The sequence below is a fragment of the Anarrhichthys ocellatus genome, unplaced genomic scaffold, assembly GCF_004355925.1.
Source record: "Anarrhichthys ocellatus isolate YVR2014 unplaced genomic scaffold, GSC_Weel_1.0 scaffold23, whole genome shotgun sequence".
NCBI lineage: Eukaryota > Metazoa > Chordata > Actinopteri > Perciformes > Anarhichadidae > Anarrhichthys > Anarrhichthys ocellatus.
The window spans coordinates 2,511,676-2,529,198 of NW_022280053.1; the positions used below are offsets into that span (position 1 = coordinate 2,511,676).

General features: G+C 41.9%; 2 protein-coding genes across 6 annotated transcripts in view; one reads left to right on the plus strand and one right to left on the minus strand.

The window, feature by feature from the left end:
* The window catches only part of garnl3 (GTPase activating Rap/RanGAP domain like 3), a 55,205-nt gene extending 42,775 nt beyond the window's left edge, over positions 1–12,430 (plus strand). For 3 of the 5 annotated variants that reach the window (XM_031859859.1, XM_031859860.1, XM_031859861.1), the window contains exons 21-31: positions 506–622; positions 1,078–1,244; positions 1,879–2,037; positions 2,420–2,486; positions 2,772–2,879; positions 3,526–3,644; positions 4,123–4,258; positions 5,680–5,739; positions 8,192–8,410; positions 8,730–8,850; positions 8,935–12,430. In XM_031859859.1, coding sequence (XP_031715719.1) covers positions 506–622; positions 1,078–1,244; positions 1,879–2,037; positions 2,420–2,486; positions 2,772–2,879; positions 3,526–3,644; positions 4,123–4,258; positions 5,680–5,739; positions 8,192–8,410; positions 8,730–8,850; positions 8,935–9,100 — 1,439 coding nt within the window. In that variant the 3' untranslated portion in view covers positions 9,101–12,430. The remainder of the gene's footprint in view (positions 1–505; positions 623–1,077; positions 1,245–1,878; positions 2,038–2,419; positions 2,487–2,771; positions 2,880–3,525; positions 3,645–4,122; positions 4,259–5,679; positions 5,740–8,191; positions 8,411–8,729; positions 8,851–8,934) is intronic. The other 2 variants (XM_031859862.1, XM_031859863.1) reach the window with 1 other exon arrangement.
* A 1,996-nt stretch (positions 12,431–14,426) lies between these two features.
* On the minus strand, positions 14,427–17,260 carry ptges (prostaglandin E synthase). Its single transcript, XM_031860296.1, has 3 exons — positions 16,944–17,260; positions 16,764–16,846; positions 14,427–15,511 (listed from the first exon to the last, which is right to left on the minus strand). The coding sequence occupies exons 1-3, from the start codon at positions 17,172–17,174 to the stop codon at positions 15,262–15,264; spliced, it is 564 nt and encodes a 187-aa protein (XP_031716156.1). The 5' UTR covers positions 17,175–17,260; the 3' UTR covers positions 14,427–15,261.
* Positions 17,261–17,523: the final 263 nt, after the last annotated feature.

A 17,523-nucleotide genomic window follows, 5' to 3' on the forward strand; every position in this document is an offset into this window, starting at 1 on the left:
GTGTGTGTGTGTGTGTGTGTGTGTGTGTGTGTGTGTGTGTGTGTGTGCGCTGCAGGACTGGATTGACTCAGAGAGGAGAGGGCTATAGACGGACATGCAGAGAGACACAAATCACGAATTAAACATACAGAGCTACAAGTGCAAAACACAAAAACTACATACAAGAAGTCGCTGTGTATTAACAAACAGCTGTAGGATCCCTCTCGTGTTTGCCTCGAGCAGAAGAGCATGTAACTAATTACCCGGCAGATGATTAGCTAACCCTAATATTGACAAACAGGGTTGACTCTGTTTTGATGGCGATTATGTGACGGCGGCGCAAACATTTGTCACAACTGTGTGTGGGCTTTGATTAAGCTTCAGAGAGCACAAGCCTTAAGATGCCTTCTAGTAATCCTCCTGCAGCACAACACTATTGTCTGGCCGTGGGAGGATGCTAAAAAAGGCTCTGCAAATTAAGAGTAACCTTCATGCAAAACAGAAGTGGCCTTTGTTTCGTTTCCAGGGAAGGACGCTCGCCTCTATGTGTACAGACTCAGCACGCTCAAGAGGGGCCTGGAGGAGAAGCAGCTCGTCAGAAGCAAGTGTGACAGCCGGGAAAATAAACTGGAGAAAACCAAAGGTACAACGAGAGGAACGAAAGAATAAGCGTATTGTTGCACACACTGCAAAGGAATCCCTACAACAAACAAGAAAAATATACTGTAATCTCGAAAAATGTACTTTGATTCAGCTGTTTTAAAACAACAGTCAGGTGGCCGTATGTACATTCAAACATTTTGTTTTTGCTTGCGGCAATTATTTCTCCTGCTCATTCCGGCCATTGAAGAGATTGCCTCCTAATGCACTTAGACAGGTCAGCCTAAAGCGGGATATCGTGACCTTTCTGAACGTCCTTTTGGCAGTGCAAACACACAACCTTTAACCTGCTGCTAGTGTCATGCCAGCTGTCTGTGGTGGATGCATTGATCTGTGGGATGCTGCCAGGGAACACCACCCACAGCACAGCACATGTCCAATGTAATGTCTGTCTCTCTATCTCTGCCCCCATTCTACTCCTCCTCCTCTTTGTCCCAGGCTGTCATTTGTACTCTATCAACACTCACCACGGCTCAGAGCTGAGGATTGTGGCTGCCATCAGGAACAAACTCCTCCTCATCACCAGAAAACATCCACGGTTCGAAGGCTTGAGCGCCGTCGCCCCTTCAGCAGAGTCACCGGTGGAGGAGTTTCAGTACATACGGGTACAACAAACTCGACATGAGTGAATAAAAATATGAGTAGGATAATAGAATATTAACTTACTTTTAAATAAAAAAATTTTATTTTTTTTTTTAAGTGTCTTAAATGCCCCAATTTGCATAAATCTACCTCGTACTTCTCAAAGTCAAAATTATATTACATCAAGTCTGAGCACACAGACATGATATTAATGATAGATGTTAAGATGCAGTGTGACTTATACTTTCGGAGGATATCATCATCTCCAATGTCAAATAAACTGAATAAATCTGCATATAGATCTGAAAAAAGACATGAAAAACATCCTTCTAATCCCAAACTTATCCCGCAGTGATATACTGTATGTCTGCATATTCATGCCTACATTTCAGAAAGGAAGTACTAACAGCTAATTTGGCATACTTGTAATGGTGCCAATTTGCAAAAATGTCAACACATTTTAAAAAACGGGGATCAAGTTGTAGCCCAAAACATAGAGCTTTTATATCTACTTAAATACTAGTAAGACAAAGAAAAATAATAGTATTATAAAAAAGATTGAAAAGACAGCATTATTACCTTTTTTCATGTTGTACTATATACGTATACGTGTGTTTGTGTGAGCACTGAGGTTATTGTGTACCATCCACTCATTAGGAGATCTGTCTGTGTGACCCGCCGGTGGTGATGGCGCTGGTGGATGGGCCGACGGGGGAAAATGACAACATGATCTGTGTGGCCTATAAGCATCAGTTTGACCTGATCAATGAGAGCACTGGCGATGCCTACCGGCTACATCACGTCGACGCCAACAGGGTGAGGCAACACGTGCACGTACATACACGCATGCAAACCTTTTAATGGTTTTCTGATTTTGAGACTAGAACAATTAGTGGCTTTATTTACCTGCTGAATAACAGGCTGCCTGTGGGTGAATCAACACGTTGTCATTCACAGCCACCAGCTGGGGAAGGACTGAGTACGCTGGAGGATGAACAGCTGTTATAATAAGACATCCTTTTCTGCTTTAACAATTTCTCCTTTGAAAGAGTAAATTAAAATGTAACAGACTGTTGAAGAAGTGTATCTTTTATATTGTCTTGAGGGTATGTGACCTGACATTATTTCTCAAAAACCTGACTTGACCTTTGGATCTCGTTGAAACAATTCTCCTAAACTGACTTGTCTCTGCCTGCAGGTAAATTTTGTAGCAGCCATTGATGTGTATGAAGACGGGGAGGCGGGTCTGCTGCTGTGTTACAACTGTGAGTCTTCCTTGAACTCTGGATATTTCAGACATTATTTGATTCAGGTCTCTGTTGTCAAAGCTGAGCTTTGATGTCTGCTCTCAGCCACTGCACCTTTCTGGAATACAAATCAAAGCACAGACGTAGCCACCTACTTTAGCTTTCTTATGTCTGGATAATATGACAAATAGATCTCAAATTTTACAGTTACGCATTCAAAGTTACAATAAAACACAGACAAAAGCAGAAGGATTTAAATCATTGAATTAGAACGTTGAACCTGTTTCCTGTGTGTCCTTACAGACATTTGCTACTATAAGAAAGTTTGTCCATTTAACGGCTCCACACCGATGATCCAGGCCAACACCTCCGATTTCCACTTCAGCTGGAACCAGATGCCCAATGCTATCGGTAGGTTACCGCCGGCCTGGCCGGAGCTTGCTGTTGCCATGGAAACACCATGTGTAGCCGCAAGCATCCCATTGGCCGACGTGATTATTTGTGTGTGTGTGTGTGTGTTCGTGCGTGTGTTTTTATTAATGCATAAGGTGATGAAAAGCAAATACAATTGGTATTGAACCTGTAACCCGACCCAGTTGATAACAACATGCTGCTGCCCTCCTTACACACACACACACACACACACACACACACACACACGCAGAGAGAGACACACTCACTCTAATAATTGCTTGATCATGTCCAAGCTCTTTAACGCTCCTCTTCCTGTCAAGTTGCACCTGTGAGACGGTTTGTTTTTTAGGGTTTAAGAGATTCTTCTTTTACTTGTCGACACTGGCTTCCCACGCGGCGGCGCAGTTCGCTCTCACCTTGTTGTACAAACGGAGAACAGGGGAAGCGTCCGGAGCCCCTACGAGAGATGCTCAGCCTGAGTGTTGTGTGTGTGTGTCTCTCATTGTTCTGCGTAATAATGGCGTTTCAGAATGCCCTACTGGGTGAAACTATCAATTGTCTCGTATTGTGGGTGTTGAGCAAATTCCGTCCCCTTTTGATCATTTGCCGATGGTTTTAACATGTGCTCATGGTGTCTTTGCAGTCTGTGCGTTTCCTTACATCCTGGCCTTCACAACGGACTCCATTGAGATCCGGCTGGTCGTTAATGGTAACCTTGTGTACACGGCAGTGGTCCCAGAGCTACAGTTGGCTGCCTCGCGGGTCAGTATGATTGAGAGCTAACACAATATCATGTCCCCGTCCTGCTGTTGTGCACTGCCACTTTGTAAATGATATATTTCATTCATACTTCATTGTTTTATGTATGCAAGTAGAAAACTACATATGTACCTACTGGGTTTCACTTTAGCAGGAGTCCTTTTTAGATTATGAGTGCTAGAAGGCCTCACTCTGTATTATAGAAGTAGCTGTCTCAGCTTTCTCGTTTCAATCCGTCTTTATTACCCTGGTGGGAAATATGACTGGCAATCTGCATGGTTAGAAATCAATAATACACTCATTATTCATACACATAGATAATTTAAAAAAGACCACAGTGCACAAATAGTTATTCCTTCTTTTTTCCCATGTTTCACCGTTATCCTTTCTGTCCCATTTTCCTCCTTTAGTATTTCCCAACATCTTTACATGTTTGTCATGTCTCTGAATTGACCTCACTTCCTCTCTGTGTCACCCACAGTCGGACATATATTTTGTTTCCTCGGCCCCGGTGAGCTCAGCCTCCAACTGCAGTTCGAGAGACACCAGTTCCCAGAGTTCCCCGCAGACGCCCACCGGCTATGAGATGCCTGTGTTCCCTTCGCCGCTCGGCGATGGTAAGCCCCCCCCCCCCCCCCGCTCAGCGAAAGCACCAGAGGATGTTGATAGTAGTAGCTTCAGTTTTAAAATTTCAGTTTTGCCTGCAGGTCTGTTTGACTTTGGATGCTGCCATCTTAGCCTAGAGACCCATTTACATAAACCTGTCTCAGCAGAATGGTTAATTGAAGCTGCAGCCTTTCTCCTCCAGACTTGTTTCTTTCTCACAGTCGAATCATGTGTAGTTTTCTAGGCCAAGACATTCAGTTGCATTCATCTTTCCCCTCATTACTACGTCATCCTTTCTCAAGGTGCAATACTGACATAGTTTAGTTTCATAACAAACATGAAAATGCCTTTCCATAGCTTCTTTTTTTACTAACGTATACAACCCTGCTGATAGTTTTAAATATGTTAGCCCATTACTTACGAATCTTGTTGACTTAACATTATAGCTGTCTATTTTCCACATATTTCAGATTAATCTCCAGCCATGCAGCCATTTGCCTTCATTTATTTCAGTACAATATGACCTAACTTTAATGCAATGATAACACAACGTTGACAAACATCAAGGCAATACTGTCATCGGTTCTCTTGCAAACTGATTTTCATAAAATAGTTGAATAAAAGGAGATCCATGGTTGCAACATACGTAAGGAATTCCATCTATACATGAATGATATGGAAAATGTCTGGCACCTATGTAGATGTAATTAGTTAAAAATAGATCCTTTCAATTCCTATAAGACGTAAATTACGAAAAGAAGAACGGACTAATCATCCACATACCTCCCACCATTCAAGGCACACAATAAGTGTCCTCAGAGGCGGAGAATGCTTTCAAGGATGATTGAGGATCAATACGAGCCCCTACCTTGCTCCCTGCATCCCACTATTCTCTCCATCTTTCATTGTGTCTTTGGCCATTCGGAGTCTGCCCGACCCTTACAGCGGACCTGCGGGATGCACAGCTGTGGTTAACGACACACAGGTTTGTCGTTCAGCACAACAGACTGATGGACCATGGCAATGTCAACTTCTCGATGTTCATTAGACTTTCTAGCTGTTAACAGGGACACAAAGTCGTCCTGTAATTCTGACGGTTGCGGGGAAGGACAAAGCCTGAGGAGAACAATTATTGAAATGTTCTGCTTGTGTGCACCATCAAAGCGGGGAGCGGGTATTTACAGGTCCCATTAAGGCTAATAGGGAGGAGGGTTTGACTGTCGCTGCTTCAATTAGCCGAGGACGGGCTTTATACTTTTAGGCCGGTTCGAGTAATCATTTCTCTCAAATGGATTCTCATTTTCTTTCCTGTTTTAGCTGGTTATTCATATGATTCTGCATCACTGGGAGTCTAACCTAACAGAGAACCTACTGTGTGTGCGTGTGCGTGTGTGTTTGGTTTGTGTAACCCTCTTCTTCATCCCTGGTTCAGATTCTATACGGATCCCCTATGGTACCAAGCTTTCCCTGTACATGTCTAAGGATGCCGAAGGTACTGCAGGATTCTCCCACAACTCGTCCTCAGTTCATGAAAATGATGCTCATAATGCTGCCCCACTAACATGCTGATGCTCCCAGAGTGTACCACCCTGTCTGCTCCAAGGTGGCATGTTGACTTGAATGTTAAGTGAACATTATGTCTTCCCCATCCCCCCCTTCTGTCTTAACTAATAAAAAAGCATTAGTGCGAGGGCAGAGTGAGAGAGGGGGGGGGAAAGGTGATGGAGTGCAAAGTAAAAAAGTGAAGCAGAGGAGATAATGTCGATCAAAGGGGGAGGGGGGTTAACATTACAGGGGGAAGAGAGGAGGAGGTGCAGAAAAGGTATGCATGAGTGCAAGAGAGAAGGGAGGGGTTGGTGTATAAGCATGAGGTTGGGAGAGAAGGGGGGAGAAAAGGGAACGAGAGAAGGAGAAGACACGTCTGCCGCAGCATGATTTACAGATTGCACTGTCGCCATGGAGACTTTTGTCAGCCCTCTCTTCGATCCAAAGTGCTAGTCCAAATAGCAGTGCCACAATCGGGGGTGGGGGGATTCAGATGGGGAAGAGAGGTAGAAGGGGTGCTGACAAAAATCCCATCCGCTAACTGCCTGTGCGCCTGCCGTATCTGCTCCTTGGGGAGGGTTTCATCTGATGTAATCGCACCAGTAATGTGAACAAGATGCTGTTACTGATGCGGCTGCTAGCCGCCACCTCCCTCCACTGGCTTAAAGACACGCCAACGACCTGCAGCAAAACATCTCTCTGCTGTGGAGAATTTGACTTCAATTAGTGCTGAAAACACCCCCTATATTTATATTTAATTATTCGCCAGTGTGATGCGGTGCGACACTTCCCCTGGTCCAGAAACGCATGTGGAATATATTGATCTCTGTGATTATATATTCTAAAATAACTGCATGCTTTCCCTCCACATTTTGGTTTATTGCCATTCTTTGTTGCTACAAGAGAAAACCGATCTGTAACAACAGTAACACTGTGTACCTGTCAGACATCGGCAGTGGCCCTATATTTTTCTCCGCGGCCCTTTACTCGCCTCTCACCCGTTGACATTTCAGATGAGACCTCTTTGTGCGGCATAGCCTCCACATTGATTCACTCGCATCCATGTTACTTACTGTCAGCCTGCCTCGATGGAGAAGAGCTGCTGAACTGCAATACTGCTCCCCGATGGCACAATTGGGCACTGCAGGATGACACGCTGCAGATTGTGCCATTTGAAAAACTCCCAAACATCCATTTGATGCGTCCCAAGCAGACTTTAAGCGTTTATAGTCTCTGCTGAATAATAGATGGTCTGCTATAAATGATTACAACTATCGCATTAGCTCTCTGTAGTAAGGATGATTCATTTTAAGATCACATGCTGTTTCAGGAAATAGGACTATTAATTGCTTTAGAGTGTCTTCGTTTGAAAATGGAGGTTTGGTTCTATTGTAGCAGCTCGTCAACCTCGAGATCCGAAGTCACAAAAAGGTCATTTGGCATATTTTTAGATTGATTTCTTATATTCTAGGCAGCCGTTGTTTACCTTTCATGTGCTATGAAAATTGACTCTGAGGCTTGATACTTGCTTGAGGTTCGTTATCCATTGCAATAAACACTTTTATTTTTATTTGACGCTGTTGCAATCAGTGTCTGTTTTGAAAACCCTCTCTAATGATGCATTCAATTACTCTTTTTAACTACATAAAATCGCCAGTTCGCATCATACTTTCAACTACATCTACAGTCTGTTTGCTTGCTATTTCTGTTGTGAGCTTAATGTTCCATCGATGCAGCACATGAGAGCAATGGTGAATGTTAAGATGGTCCTTGAATGCACCACCAAAGAGGGCTTCAAAGGAATAGGATAACATGAGATGGTTGATGCCACTCATGTCTGTCCGGTAAACATGAAGATACTTCATATGCCTCTCATGTATGAGCATTAGCTACATTAGAGTCATGGAAGTAAGCAACTGTTTCTGTGAAAAAGAAATGGCCATTGCATGGACAGAAGTCAGACCATGACATGAGAGTGGATCTATCTTCTCCTCTAATGTTGTGCAAGAAACCAAATATATGTATTTTCCCAAAACTTTTTCAAATAGTCACTTCTTCCAAGTGCATTATCGTGCAAAAGTAATGTCATTTTGGAATGAAATGCATTAACAATGACTGTTCAGTGGCTGCGTAGAAAGTCGAAAAAGGATATACTTTAGAAAGAACTACATTTCCGTAGCTAATGAGTTAATGCGTGCAAAAATCGTCCTTCAGGTCAAGAGTTTCATGCATTTCTCATTAACTGCCACGTGTTTCTCACCCTTTATATGTGTCTCTTTTCTGACGCTGCATTTTTGCTCTTTTTATCTCATGTCACGTGGCTCCTTCCTTCTTTCTGACTTTATCTACTGCTCTTTCCTTCTTCCATCCTTCTCTTCCTCTGGGTTTCTTCCTCCCAGGTGAATCGGCATGTAAGCACATGTTCAAGATCCCTCTGTGTAACTTGGTGGGCCGAAGCATCGAAAGGCCCCTCAAGTCCCCTCTGGTCAACAAGGTGCTGACGACGCCGGCCCCCCCCATGGTGCCCCCATCTACCCTCATCTCCGCCACGCACTCGCTGTCCCTGTCCCGCATGGAAATCAAAGAGATAGCCAGCCGCACACGCAAGGAGCTGCTTGGTAAGAACTAAAGAAACACTAAATAACAAATGTATTTTATGTTGGCAACGGCATACTGCAAGGGGATACTTCTTGTTTACAGATTAAACAACCAAGAAATACTGTTAATTATTGAGTTTTAGAGGTGTTAGTAGGCAAGCTGTTTTCTCCAGACTTTATGCTAAGCTAAGCTGCTAGCTGTAGACTTATACTGTAGAGAGATATGAGAGTGGTATCGATCTTCTCATGTAACTGTTGTCAAGAAAGCAAATAAGCGTATTTCCCAAACATCGAACTATCCCTTTTACTCCTTTTACATTTTATTTTCACACAAACAAAGGCTTGACAGAGGAACCAAGTGGAAAGTCGGACAGTGGAACAGTCAAACAGAGGAAGATGAGCAAGAAGAACACGGAGGAAGACCCTAAAGCACGAGCACTGACGTCAACAAACAGCGACAGGTATCAGATTCATCAGCAGCAACATCGCACATTTAACACTTGCAGAATGTGACACGAGCTTGAGTCATACGTTTCTAATCACAGGTTAGCCTCGGAGTCTGCTGAGACAGACCTGGACGTCCAGCTGCATTGTTCGCCCAGTTCGGAGGCCGAGCCAGAGAAGGCGGTGCTGCGAGAGGAGAGCCCGCCTCTCGCCAGCGCGTTTGCCCTGTCCACATCCTTCGAAGAAGATGTCCTGGACCTAAAGTGAAGACAATCCCACCGTGCACTTCTCTGCCCACCCACTCCTGTACTGTCACCATTATTTTATTGTTTTAGTTGGTTTGTTTTTAAATTAGTTTGTTGAATTCTTTTTTCTTAACTTTTTTTTGTTGTTGTTGTTGTTCATATCCCTGTATCTTGGGTCTCCCCCATTCATCGGACGAGATGAGTGCAGCGGGAGTTAGAAGATGTCTGTGTGCGTTTGTTTTTCGCGAGCCTACCATCAAGCCACTGCGTGTTGGGTGTTTGTGTTGCCCCGCAGAAAATAACCCAAAGAGGCGGTGAGGTTATGTAAGATGCCGTGGTTTATTCAGAGCTCTGCAACAGCCTTGAGATAATGTTACCAAACCACAAACTGAATGTAAATCTGCGCACCGAGGCACGACAAAAATCTCTGCGTTCACAATGCCCTCTGAAGTTGCTAGCGCTTAATGTGTTGTATATTATGTGATTATTTCCGATCCACTTTCAAATGTTGTATGATATGCGTATGTGTGTGTACATCTGTTTATACATGAAAATGCATACACAGTGACAAGCATGTATGCCTGTCATGCCCGTGATGTATATTTATAGATATATTATAAAAATCCATTTTATTCCCATATTTAGTGAAAGTATGATGTTTTATGCTCTCTGCATATCTTACTCCTTATTATTCTCCCGATTCACAGTATACAGGTAGACAGGGCTGGAGGCAAAGTCTCCCACAAGTGCCATTTCCCAGCATCCTCCACTGAACTACATCTCCAACAGCCACCATATTCTGGTGTCTGACAGTAGCAGCCATGATTGTAGTCCTCATTAGATTACTATATGGTGTCCCACAACTCCATTCAGTTTGGATGAATTGACTTATCGGAGGCCCTCTCTCATAAGAATGAGACGTACTTAAAACTGCATGACCTGACTTTGCTACATTATTGTGACTTATGCTCCAAAAGAAATTGCTTCTTTGGAAACCATAACATCTGCGACATCATACCAAACATAGCCTCCTAAAGCAAACCACAAGCTGAGACGGCAGAAGTGTGGATGTTTTACTAGACTGGCGTGTGTGCCGAGCCGAGGTACGATGGCACAGTAAAGAGCAAAACTACAAGTAATACGTGAAAACTAAAGTTAAAACACAGCATATTGCCGTAAACTGAAAAGATAAAAGCAAAATTTTGTTGAAATGTGCAAAGCTGAAACTGTCTAGACCACTAACTACACTAAAATAACATTAAGTATGAAGTGTTTTAAGTGTCTTTTTTTTTCTTTTTTTTTGTACGTCTAAGGTGCAGAGAAGTAATGAATTTGGAAGTGATCCCAATATTGAAACAATGTAGAAATAAATTCAAAATATATTGATTATATTGCACAGAAACCCATTTCAGCTGCACGCAGAAAACATTCTGAATTTAGATAGTTGTATTCATCGTATTCTTCCTCGTTTTTTGGCACGACTACTTCAATACAGTTCAACGTCCTTCAAACTTAAACATGTTCAACCCTTTGAGGACATTGTCGGAATGCTTGTAGTATTCATATCTTTCATACGTTGCAAAATATTACGAGTTTTTCAGCAATTTTTCCCAAATTCAAATGAAGGGATGCAATGTTCAGAGGTAGAGTGGGTGACATCACAAGCAGAGTGGGGTTGAGCTGTTAGACTCTTCAACTTCCTCATCCTCCCATAGGTTTCACTCTTCATACACCATCCTTTTTCAACGAAACATAGAAAAATGTGTCATCTTTCAAACAATTGAAATATTGAAGAAAACTGGCTCAAACAGTTTGCGCAATGAGCAACGGGACTTCCATCCAATTGCCCCATTGACTCCAATATTAACCGAGACAAGAAATTTCAGGAACAAAAACAGAAAGAAGCACTCTACAGTATTTCCACATTTTTGACAATCTTTGAGTTTAAGTGTTGAGTCTTAATTTCAATTTACTGAACTTTCTGACCCAGGAGTCACTCTGCAGATACCAACACACAGCTGATTGGGATTATCTGATGAGACTTGTGCTTTTCTGGTCTATGTGGTGTTGCAGTAGATGGAAAAGGATGTCAAATAACATTTTAACACAACTTCTATTTCAACTGCAGCTACTGTATTCTGAACTGGCACACAAAGCAAGTCATGGCCTTTCAATGGTACAAATTCACACACGCATGTCCACATAAACTATGGAAAAACACATGCATCCATTTTTTTAAATGTATAAAAAAACACTCATTTCCACACCTTTCACTGCTTACACTATATTTGCAGCCCTTTCTACTATTACAGCTCTTCATACTTCATTCATATGGTCCTTCATTTAAAGTTAAACCAGCAATGCGCTTTAGCTCCCAGCCATCCATCAAGCATTACAGTCCACCCGCCAGCTTTTCAGGCAATGCTGTCCAGCTCCCAGCAATACAGCTTAGCGTCAGCTTTTCAGCAGCCAGCACTCAATCCCACCGCAATTTCTTCCTCAATTCTCAAGTATAAATGCACTTTTCATTCAAACTGAGTGCTGAGGAACTCGCACTGACGACCCTGAATCTAACATGAAACGGGGAAAATGTTCGTGAGGCAGTCAGTAAAGCCCAAAGACAAAGCTTTGGGGATCCACTGGTACTATATAGATAGCTCAACAAACTGGGAGCAGTGGTTCTAACTATGCTGATGTGGGTATATGCGACCGCCTCTGTGGTGGTTTCACAATGCGGCAGCCTTCAGATCTTGCATGAGCCTCCTTCTCTTTACCGCTCACTCCTTTCCTCTGTTCTCCTGCCTGTCTCAGTGTGAACACTATAACGCAACTCGGTAAGACTAAAAAGGGAAGAAGAAGAATAGGATGGGGGGAGGGGGGTATTTTTAAAAAGGTACTCTAGTGTTTATTACTCTGGGTGAGAGGGGGATGCCTGTCAGTTACAGTTTGTGACACTGCTTCTCCCACGTACGATGTTCCTATTTCTCTTGTATTTCTGTCAAGTACTCTTTGTTCCTACCTCCCCTTGGCATTTTCACTGTTTTTGTTTGTTTGTTTTTGTATTTTTAATCTATATTTACTGTTTAGACTGTTGCTGAACCTCTGTGATATCAAAATGAAAGAAAATGAACAAAAAAAACACCAAGTGTCTTAAAATATTGTATCGCCATTGTTTTTAATGCCAAGTACTACTTGTAAATGTTTGTGTATCAAATGTGGCCTCAAATGAAACTAAACTATATTATTATTATGATTATTATTTGAGCAATTATTTTAAACAAGTGCTGTAGACCACTGCTGTGAAAGTAGTCGATTCTGTTCATTGATATGTAATAAATATTTATGAAATTTGAACTCAATTTCTTGTTTGTTTGTTTTTGACTTTCTATTTCACTAATCATATATCTTACCCAGGAAACCTCTAACACCGTGGGACTACCAACAGAGTTGTTTATTCATTTTGAAATAATCTGTTTCCTACTGTGCACCAGGAGCAACAACGCACAGAGTTGAGGTGTAGGTGTGAGCGGTTCATGCAGGCTGATGCTTTGAACACGTTTAACAGCCAAACATTGTGTCTGAGGTGTCTGAAGAGGTGTTCGATGCAATCAGGCACCAAATGCAATGTTTGAAAGGGAGCCTGATATGGGAAAGCTAACAGGTAAAAAGCATCAACTGCATCGCTGATTGACTGCAATCTTAGTTTAGACATACACATTATATCAGTAGTTCAGATTTGCTTTTAAAAACATCTTTCCTGTTTGCTGCTTGTTAAAAATTCTGCTGCCAGGATTTCAAAAACAAGCGTAAGAACATTTTACGTCACCAGTCCTTGCGTCAGCAGGCCGGCTTAATTGCCTTCAGAATTGGTTTAAACATTTCATAGATACGTTTTAAAGCTGTGATGGGCCTTAAACCCATGCTGTGTTCTCTTTGTCATTCCAAGGTGAACAATAAAGTCAAAAAGGAGGTCTACAAACACAAAACAACAGCAAAAAGAGACTTTCACAACTATAAACTCTGTGTGTCTGCTTGTGTGGGAAAGATGGTGGGGTCCTTTTGCATGTCAGTGCCCAGGGGCCCATTGTTTCATAATACGCTCATGCATTTGTTACATTATCATAAAAATATCAATTATAGTATATTCTTCAGTAAATACTCTGAATTCTTCATACGCTGTTAGAGCTGATTGTGACCACAAGGTGGAGATAAATAATTATGTAACTGCACTTTGATGAAATCACCAAAAAAAAAAGATTTGTACTTGTTGGAGTATCTCTCTCTCTCTCTCTCTCTATCTCTATCTCTCTCTCTCTCGTTCTCTCACTCTCACTCTCCTAAAGCCTACACCCATGAAACAACAGACTGTCCCAGCCAATAAAAACTGATCCCTAGACGGGGAACAGCCAGACATAACGAAAACAGCACTTTTGTAAGAGCCATCTCCTAATCTGGCATGAAAAAAAAAAAGAAAACCTTAATATTTGTATCTAGCCATAACTTTGCATCACTCAGCAACTGTGATTGTTGTATGTGTGAGTCAGGCCTCACAGCTCATTCACCCAGTGAGTTCATCGGCTGAAAAGGAGAGCGGCAAAGAGAGGAAAAGTGAGGCGTGTAGGAAAGAGGCCTTATTTCCTTTTACCCTGAAGCTATAGGCAAGTTGAGACGACCCCACCGCTGACGCATGCCGGATATAGCCACACCGCTTTGTCCCTGACATGTCATTAGCTTTATGTTTCACCCAGATCATATGTGTTGCTAAAGCTCATTCGCCCACTCAAAGCAAAGGATTAGGCTTTTCCAGTCCTCCCATGTTCTCAGGGTTTGATATTTTTCTTTTGTTTGGAATAAAAACTCCATAATCAAGAAACATTATAGCTCTGTAATTTTAAGTTTAGTCAACACTGGAAATGGGATTACTGGAAATACATCATCTTAGGGCTGGGAAATTAATGGTTGGAGCAAAATACAAGTCTAACAGGTGTGAGAAATAACCACGCCAAGGATGATGTGATAGAACACAAAACATTTGAACAAAAGATGATGGAACAAGTGATTCGAGCAGGTTGACATGAAGTTCACACATGCTGTAATCGCTGTGAACACTGTCAGTACGTCTGTAAGGCTACCCAGATCCCTCCTGGCCCCTCAGGATACGACAGTGAACACAGCATAGAGCCAAAGGTCTTACATAATAGAGGGAGGAATGCTGGAGCTTTGCCACAGACTTTTGAATCATCTCACTTTCCCACAAAAACGCACACACAAAGTGAGCCCGGTTCCCTGAAAACAAGAACACTTTACTGTCTCTCCACGACCAGGCAAAGTCAACACAATAGCTCTGTTTCATGCGTCAATTGTTTTATTGCCTACAAAAATGCATCTGTATACATTAAATTGAATAATAAATTATTACAAAAGCCTCAAACTACGTTTTCACAGATGAAAATCATTTCACCATTTTTGTTTTCTACAGGTTGTTGCGACATTTATTTCGAGGCCGTTAGGATTCCTTTCTTCTTGATTAAAATGTAGTTAACTAGAGAGAAGTTCACCTCACACAGTAAAAGCATCAAACTGTATTTCACTGAGTGGTATTATCAGTCATGTTAGGATCCATTACGCTTCTGCTAAACACACTATGCAAACAAACATAATAAAAACAGATGGAATATCCACACGGGAAACAGATGAAGCCATGGAGGATACAACACCATGGCGGTCTGTGTTGTGTGTGAACACAAAAGGGGGGCAGGGATGAACGTACAGTGCAGTGCTGGAAAATATTCCAATGTCGCTTAAACTAAATGTCTACAACTCTTCGTTAGTTAGTTTCCATCAGTTCATAACAACAGAACCTGGTTAAAACAGACAAAAGCGGGCAACAACCTTCATTTCCATTTCAAATAGTACAGTACAGGATGTCAACTTCAAAGAACTTTTAGGACATTCTCACATTTCAACATTGTAAATAAAACAATAAAAATACTGACAAAATCTCACAAAACCCATCTGCTGCATAATCGCACACCTTATATTGCACTCTCACTGATTGTCTTTTAAGTTTTTCCCCCACAGGAGGCCTCTCCGGTATCCTCCTTGTGCTTTTTCTATAAAAGATCGTAACCGATCTTTCCAGCAAGAACAGCACCTCTAGTTCAGTCCCTCGTTTCTGGGTATTTAGGCATACTGCCAGACTGCCATTAGGATCTGCAGAGCCATAGAGATGCAAGGTATCTGTGCAACGATGTAGGCCAGAGAGCGGGTTGGCGCTTGCAGGGCAAACAGGTAGGCAACGCTGTGCAGCACACGAGCTAAGAAGAAGACCAGGAAGTGAAGGCGGGCCACAGCCAGGCCAGGTCCCGTCATGGAGTAGATAGCACCCAGAAAGAGGAAGGGGAGGATGTTCTCTATGTCGTTGATATGAGCTCTAAAGGAGAGAAAAGGCGGTTTAGTCACACATGTTTTCAATTACTTGTAATGTTGTATTTCAGCTACCTATGACGTAGTGAAGGCCTGAATTATTCCTCACTGGAATATTTCAGTGACTCATTCAAGTTCTGGATTGTGTTATACTTTCTTTTGCAATTTTCCTGAAAAACTGGTAAACTGAAAGGTGACGAATCCTTGCTCATCTAACACTGTGGATGATTTCTCACAAGCATCCCACAGCAGCACACGTTTAGGACCTTTGTCAGACTACCTATCAGCCGCAAAATATTCCTGCTTCCCCTCCAACCCCTGGGATCAACTTTTTCATTATACTGTTCGAGGAAACCTGCCATGTTCTTGCAGAAACAGCACATTAAAAAGCAGACAAAGCAGAACACATCGAGTTGTAGCAACTCACATACAAACATGAATTAACAGCCAAGCCAGATTTTTGGAAATAAATCAGGATGAGCCTAGAGTTGTTTCCCCAATCACAAATTCATGGAAGGGCCGGGATAGACAGAGGGGAGAGTTTTTACAAGTGGATAACATGTGCTGCTGTCACAGATCATTTCCTGACATCTCCTACAGGCTGCCAGCTCTTGTTGAAAACCAAATGGAGGAGATCACATGATCCCATTGAAGATTGATCACAGAAACCCCAGAAGCTTCTGTAAAGCCTGTTAACCCCTAACATGTTAACATATTACTAATTTGATATGCAGTGGCTGAATGCAACATCCTCATGAGACTGTGGTCAAAAGTACTGTAGTCAGATACTGTACTTAAGTACACATTTGAGGTACTATGTTTTTTTCCTTTCATGCCCCTTTGTACTGAACTTCTACTCTACAAGAGGCAGATACTCCACTATATTTATTTGAAAGCTTACTTTACACATTTGGATTTTAGGTATGATGAGTTTACCAAACAGCATATACAATACTTCTGATAAGTAACTAATAAAAATGGTAATTACAATAATCAATAGGCCTAAAATATAACCCTTGCAGGCCATTTTATTATACTTTATACATTTAAGTAGATTTTGCTGACACACTTTTTCAAGTACTTTTTTTACATTGTGGTACTTTATACCCAAGTAAAGGCTCTGAATACTTCCTGGATAATCTAATTTTAAAAAACGAAAGGATTGTAGCAGCAGTATATTAACTTTGAAAGTAAATAAGTAGTGTACTTCTACAAATTAAAAGCATGTCGTGACAGTGTCAAACTGTCTGCTCTCTTACCTCCGGCATCTTTCCACATATGGATCCTCTCTGTGATATTGTAACCCTCCGTGTCTCAGCGTGTCCTCGGGGTTGGCAAAAGCCTTTCAAGGTAGAAGGAAAAAGAAAAGAAAATAAGTTATCAGTGAAAGTTTCCCGGTGCTGAACTCATGCTGCTTTCTCATGATCATAGTCACTCACCTTTTTGCGCAGCCTCACTTGTCCCGTAATTATTGCTATAATGTACATTTTCATCACCAAAAGCACGCCGTAGAAAACAAAACAGGAGAAAACTTGATTTTTCATCACGGCTGCCATGATTTCTGCATCAATTACCCAAACCATTTGTTGGAATGGAAGAAGAGCTCTGAGATTGGTGCGTGCGTGCGTAAAGCTGCTAAAAAAGTGAGAGTGAGCCCGAGGAGGAGTCATTTATGTACCGTCGGTGATGCCTCCACCCACTCACTCAAATCACGATGGCAGATTTAACAGAAGATACGGAATGTTTCATTCATAATTCCGTGAATCCCAGAATGAAACATCTTGGCACGCAAAAATTGGTTCCCCGAGGCTACAGCTATATCTTAAAAAGTCACTTAGAAAGAAAGAAAGAAAAGAAAAAATAATGTAATTGTGTCGAGCATGCAAGCATGTGTGTGCATGTGAGAGTAAGCATGGGCTTGTGTTTGAGATTGCAGTTTCAAAAGTTTGAAGGTGAGTTTTTTTAATAAGCTATAATTCAGTGATTTCTGCGCTTTAATGTGTGTTTTTGTGGCTGCAG

Excerpts from the sequence above, each read along its gene's own strand:
- ptges (XM_031860296.1), bottom strand. The coding sequence starts at position 17,174 with ATGACTCCTCCTCGGGCTCACTCTCACTTTTTTAGCAGCTTTACGCAC. Across the intron at positions 16,847-16,943 it reads AAGTGAGGCTGCGCAAAAAG|GCTTTTGCCAACCCCGAGGA; the intron begins GTGAGTGACTAT and ends CTACCTTGAAAG. Across the intron at positions 15,512-16,763 it reads TATGTGGAAAGATGCCGGAG|AGCTCATATCAACGACATAG; the intron begins GTAAGAGAGCAG and ends TCTCTCCTTTAG.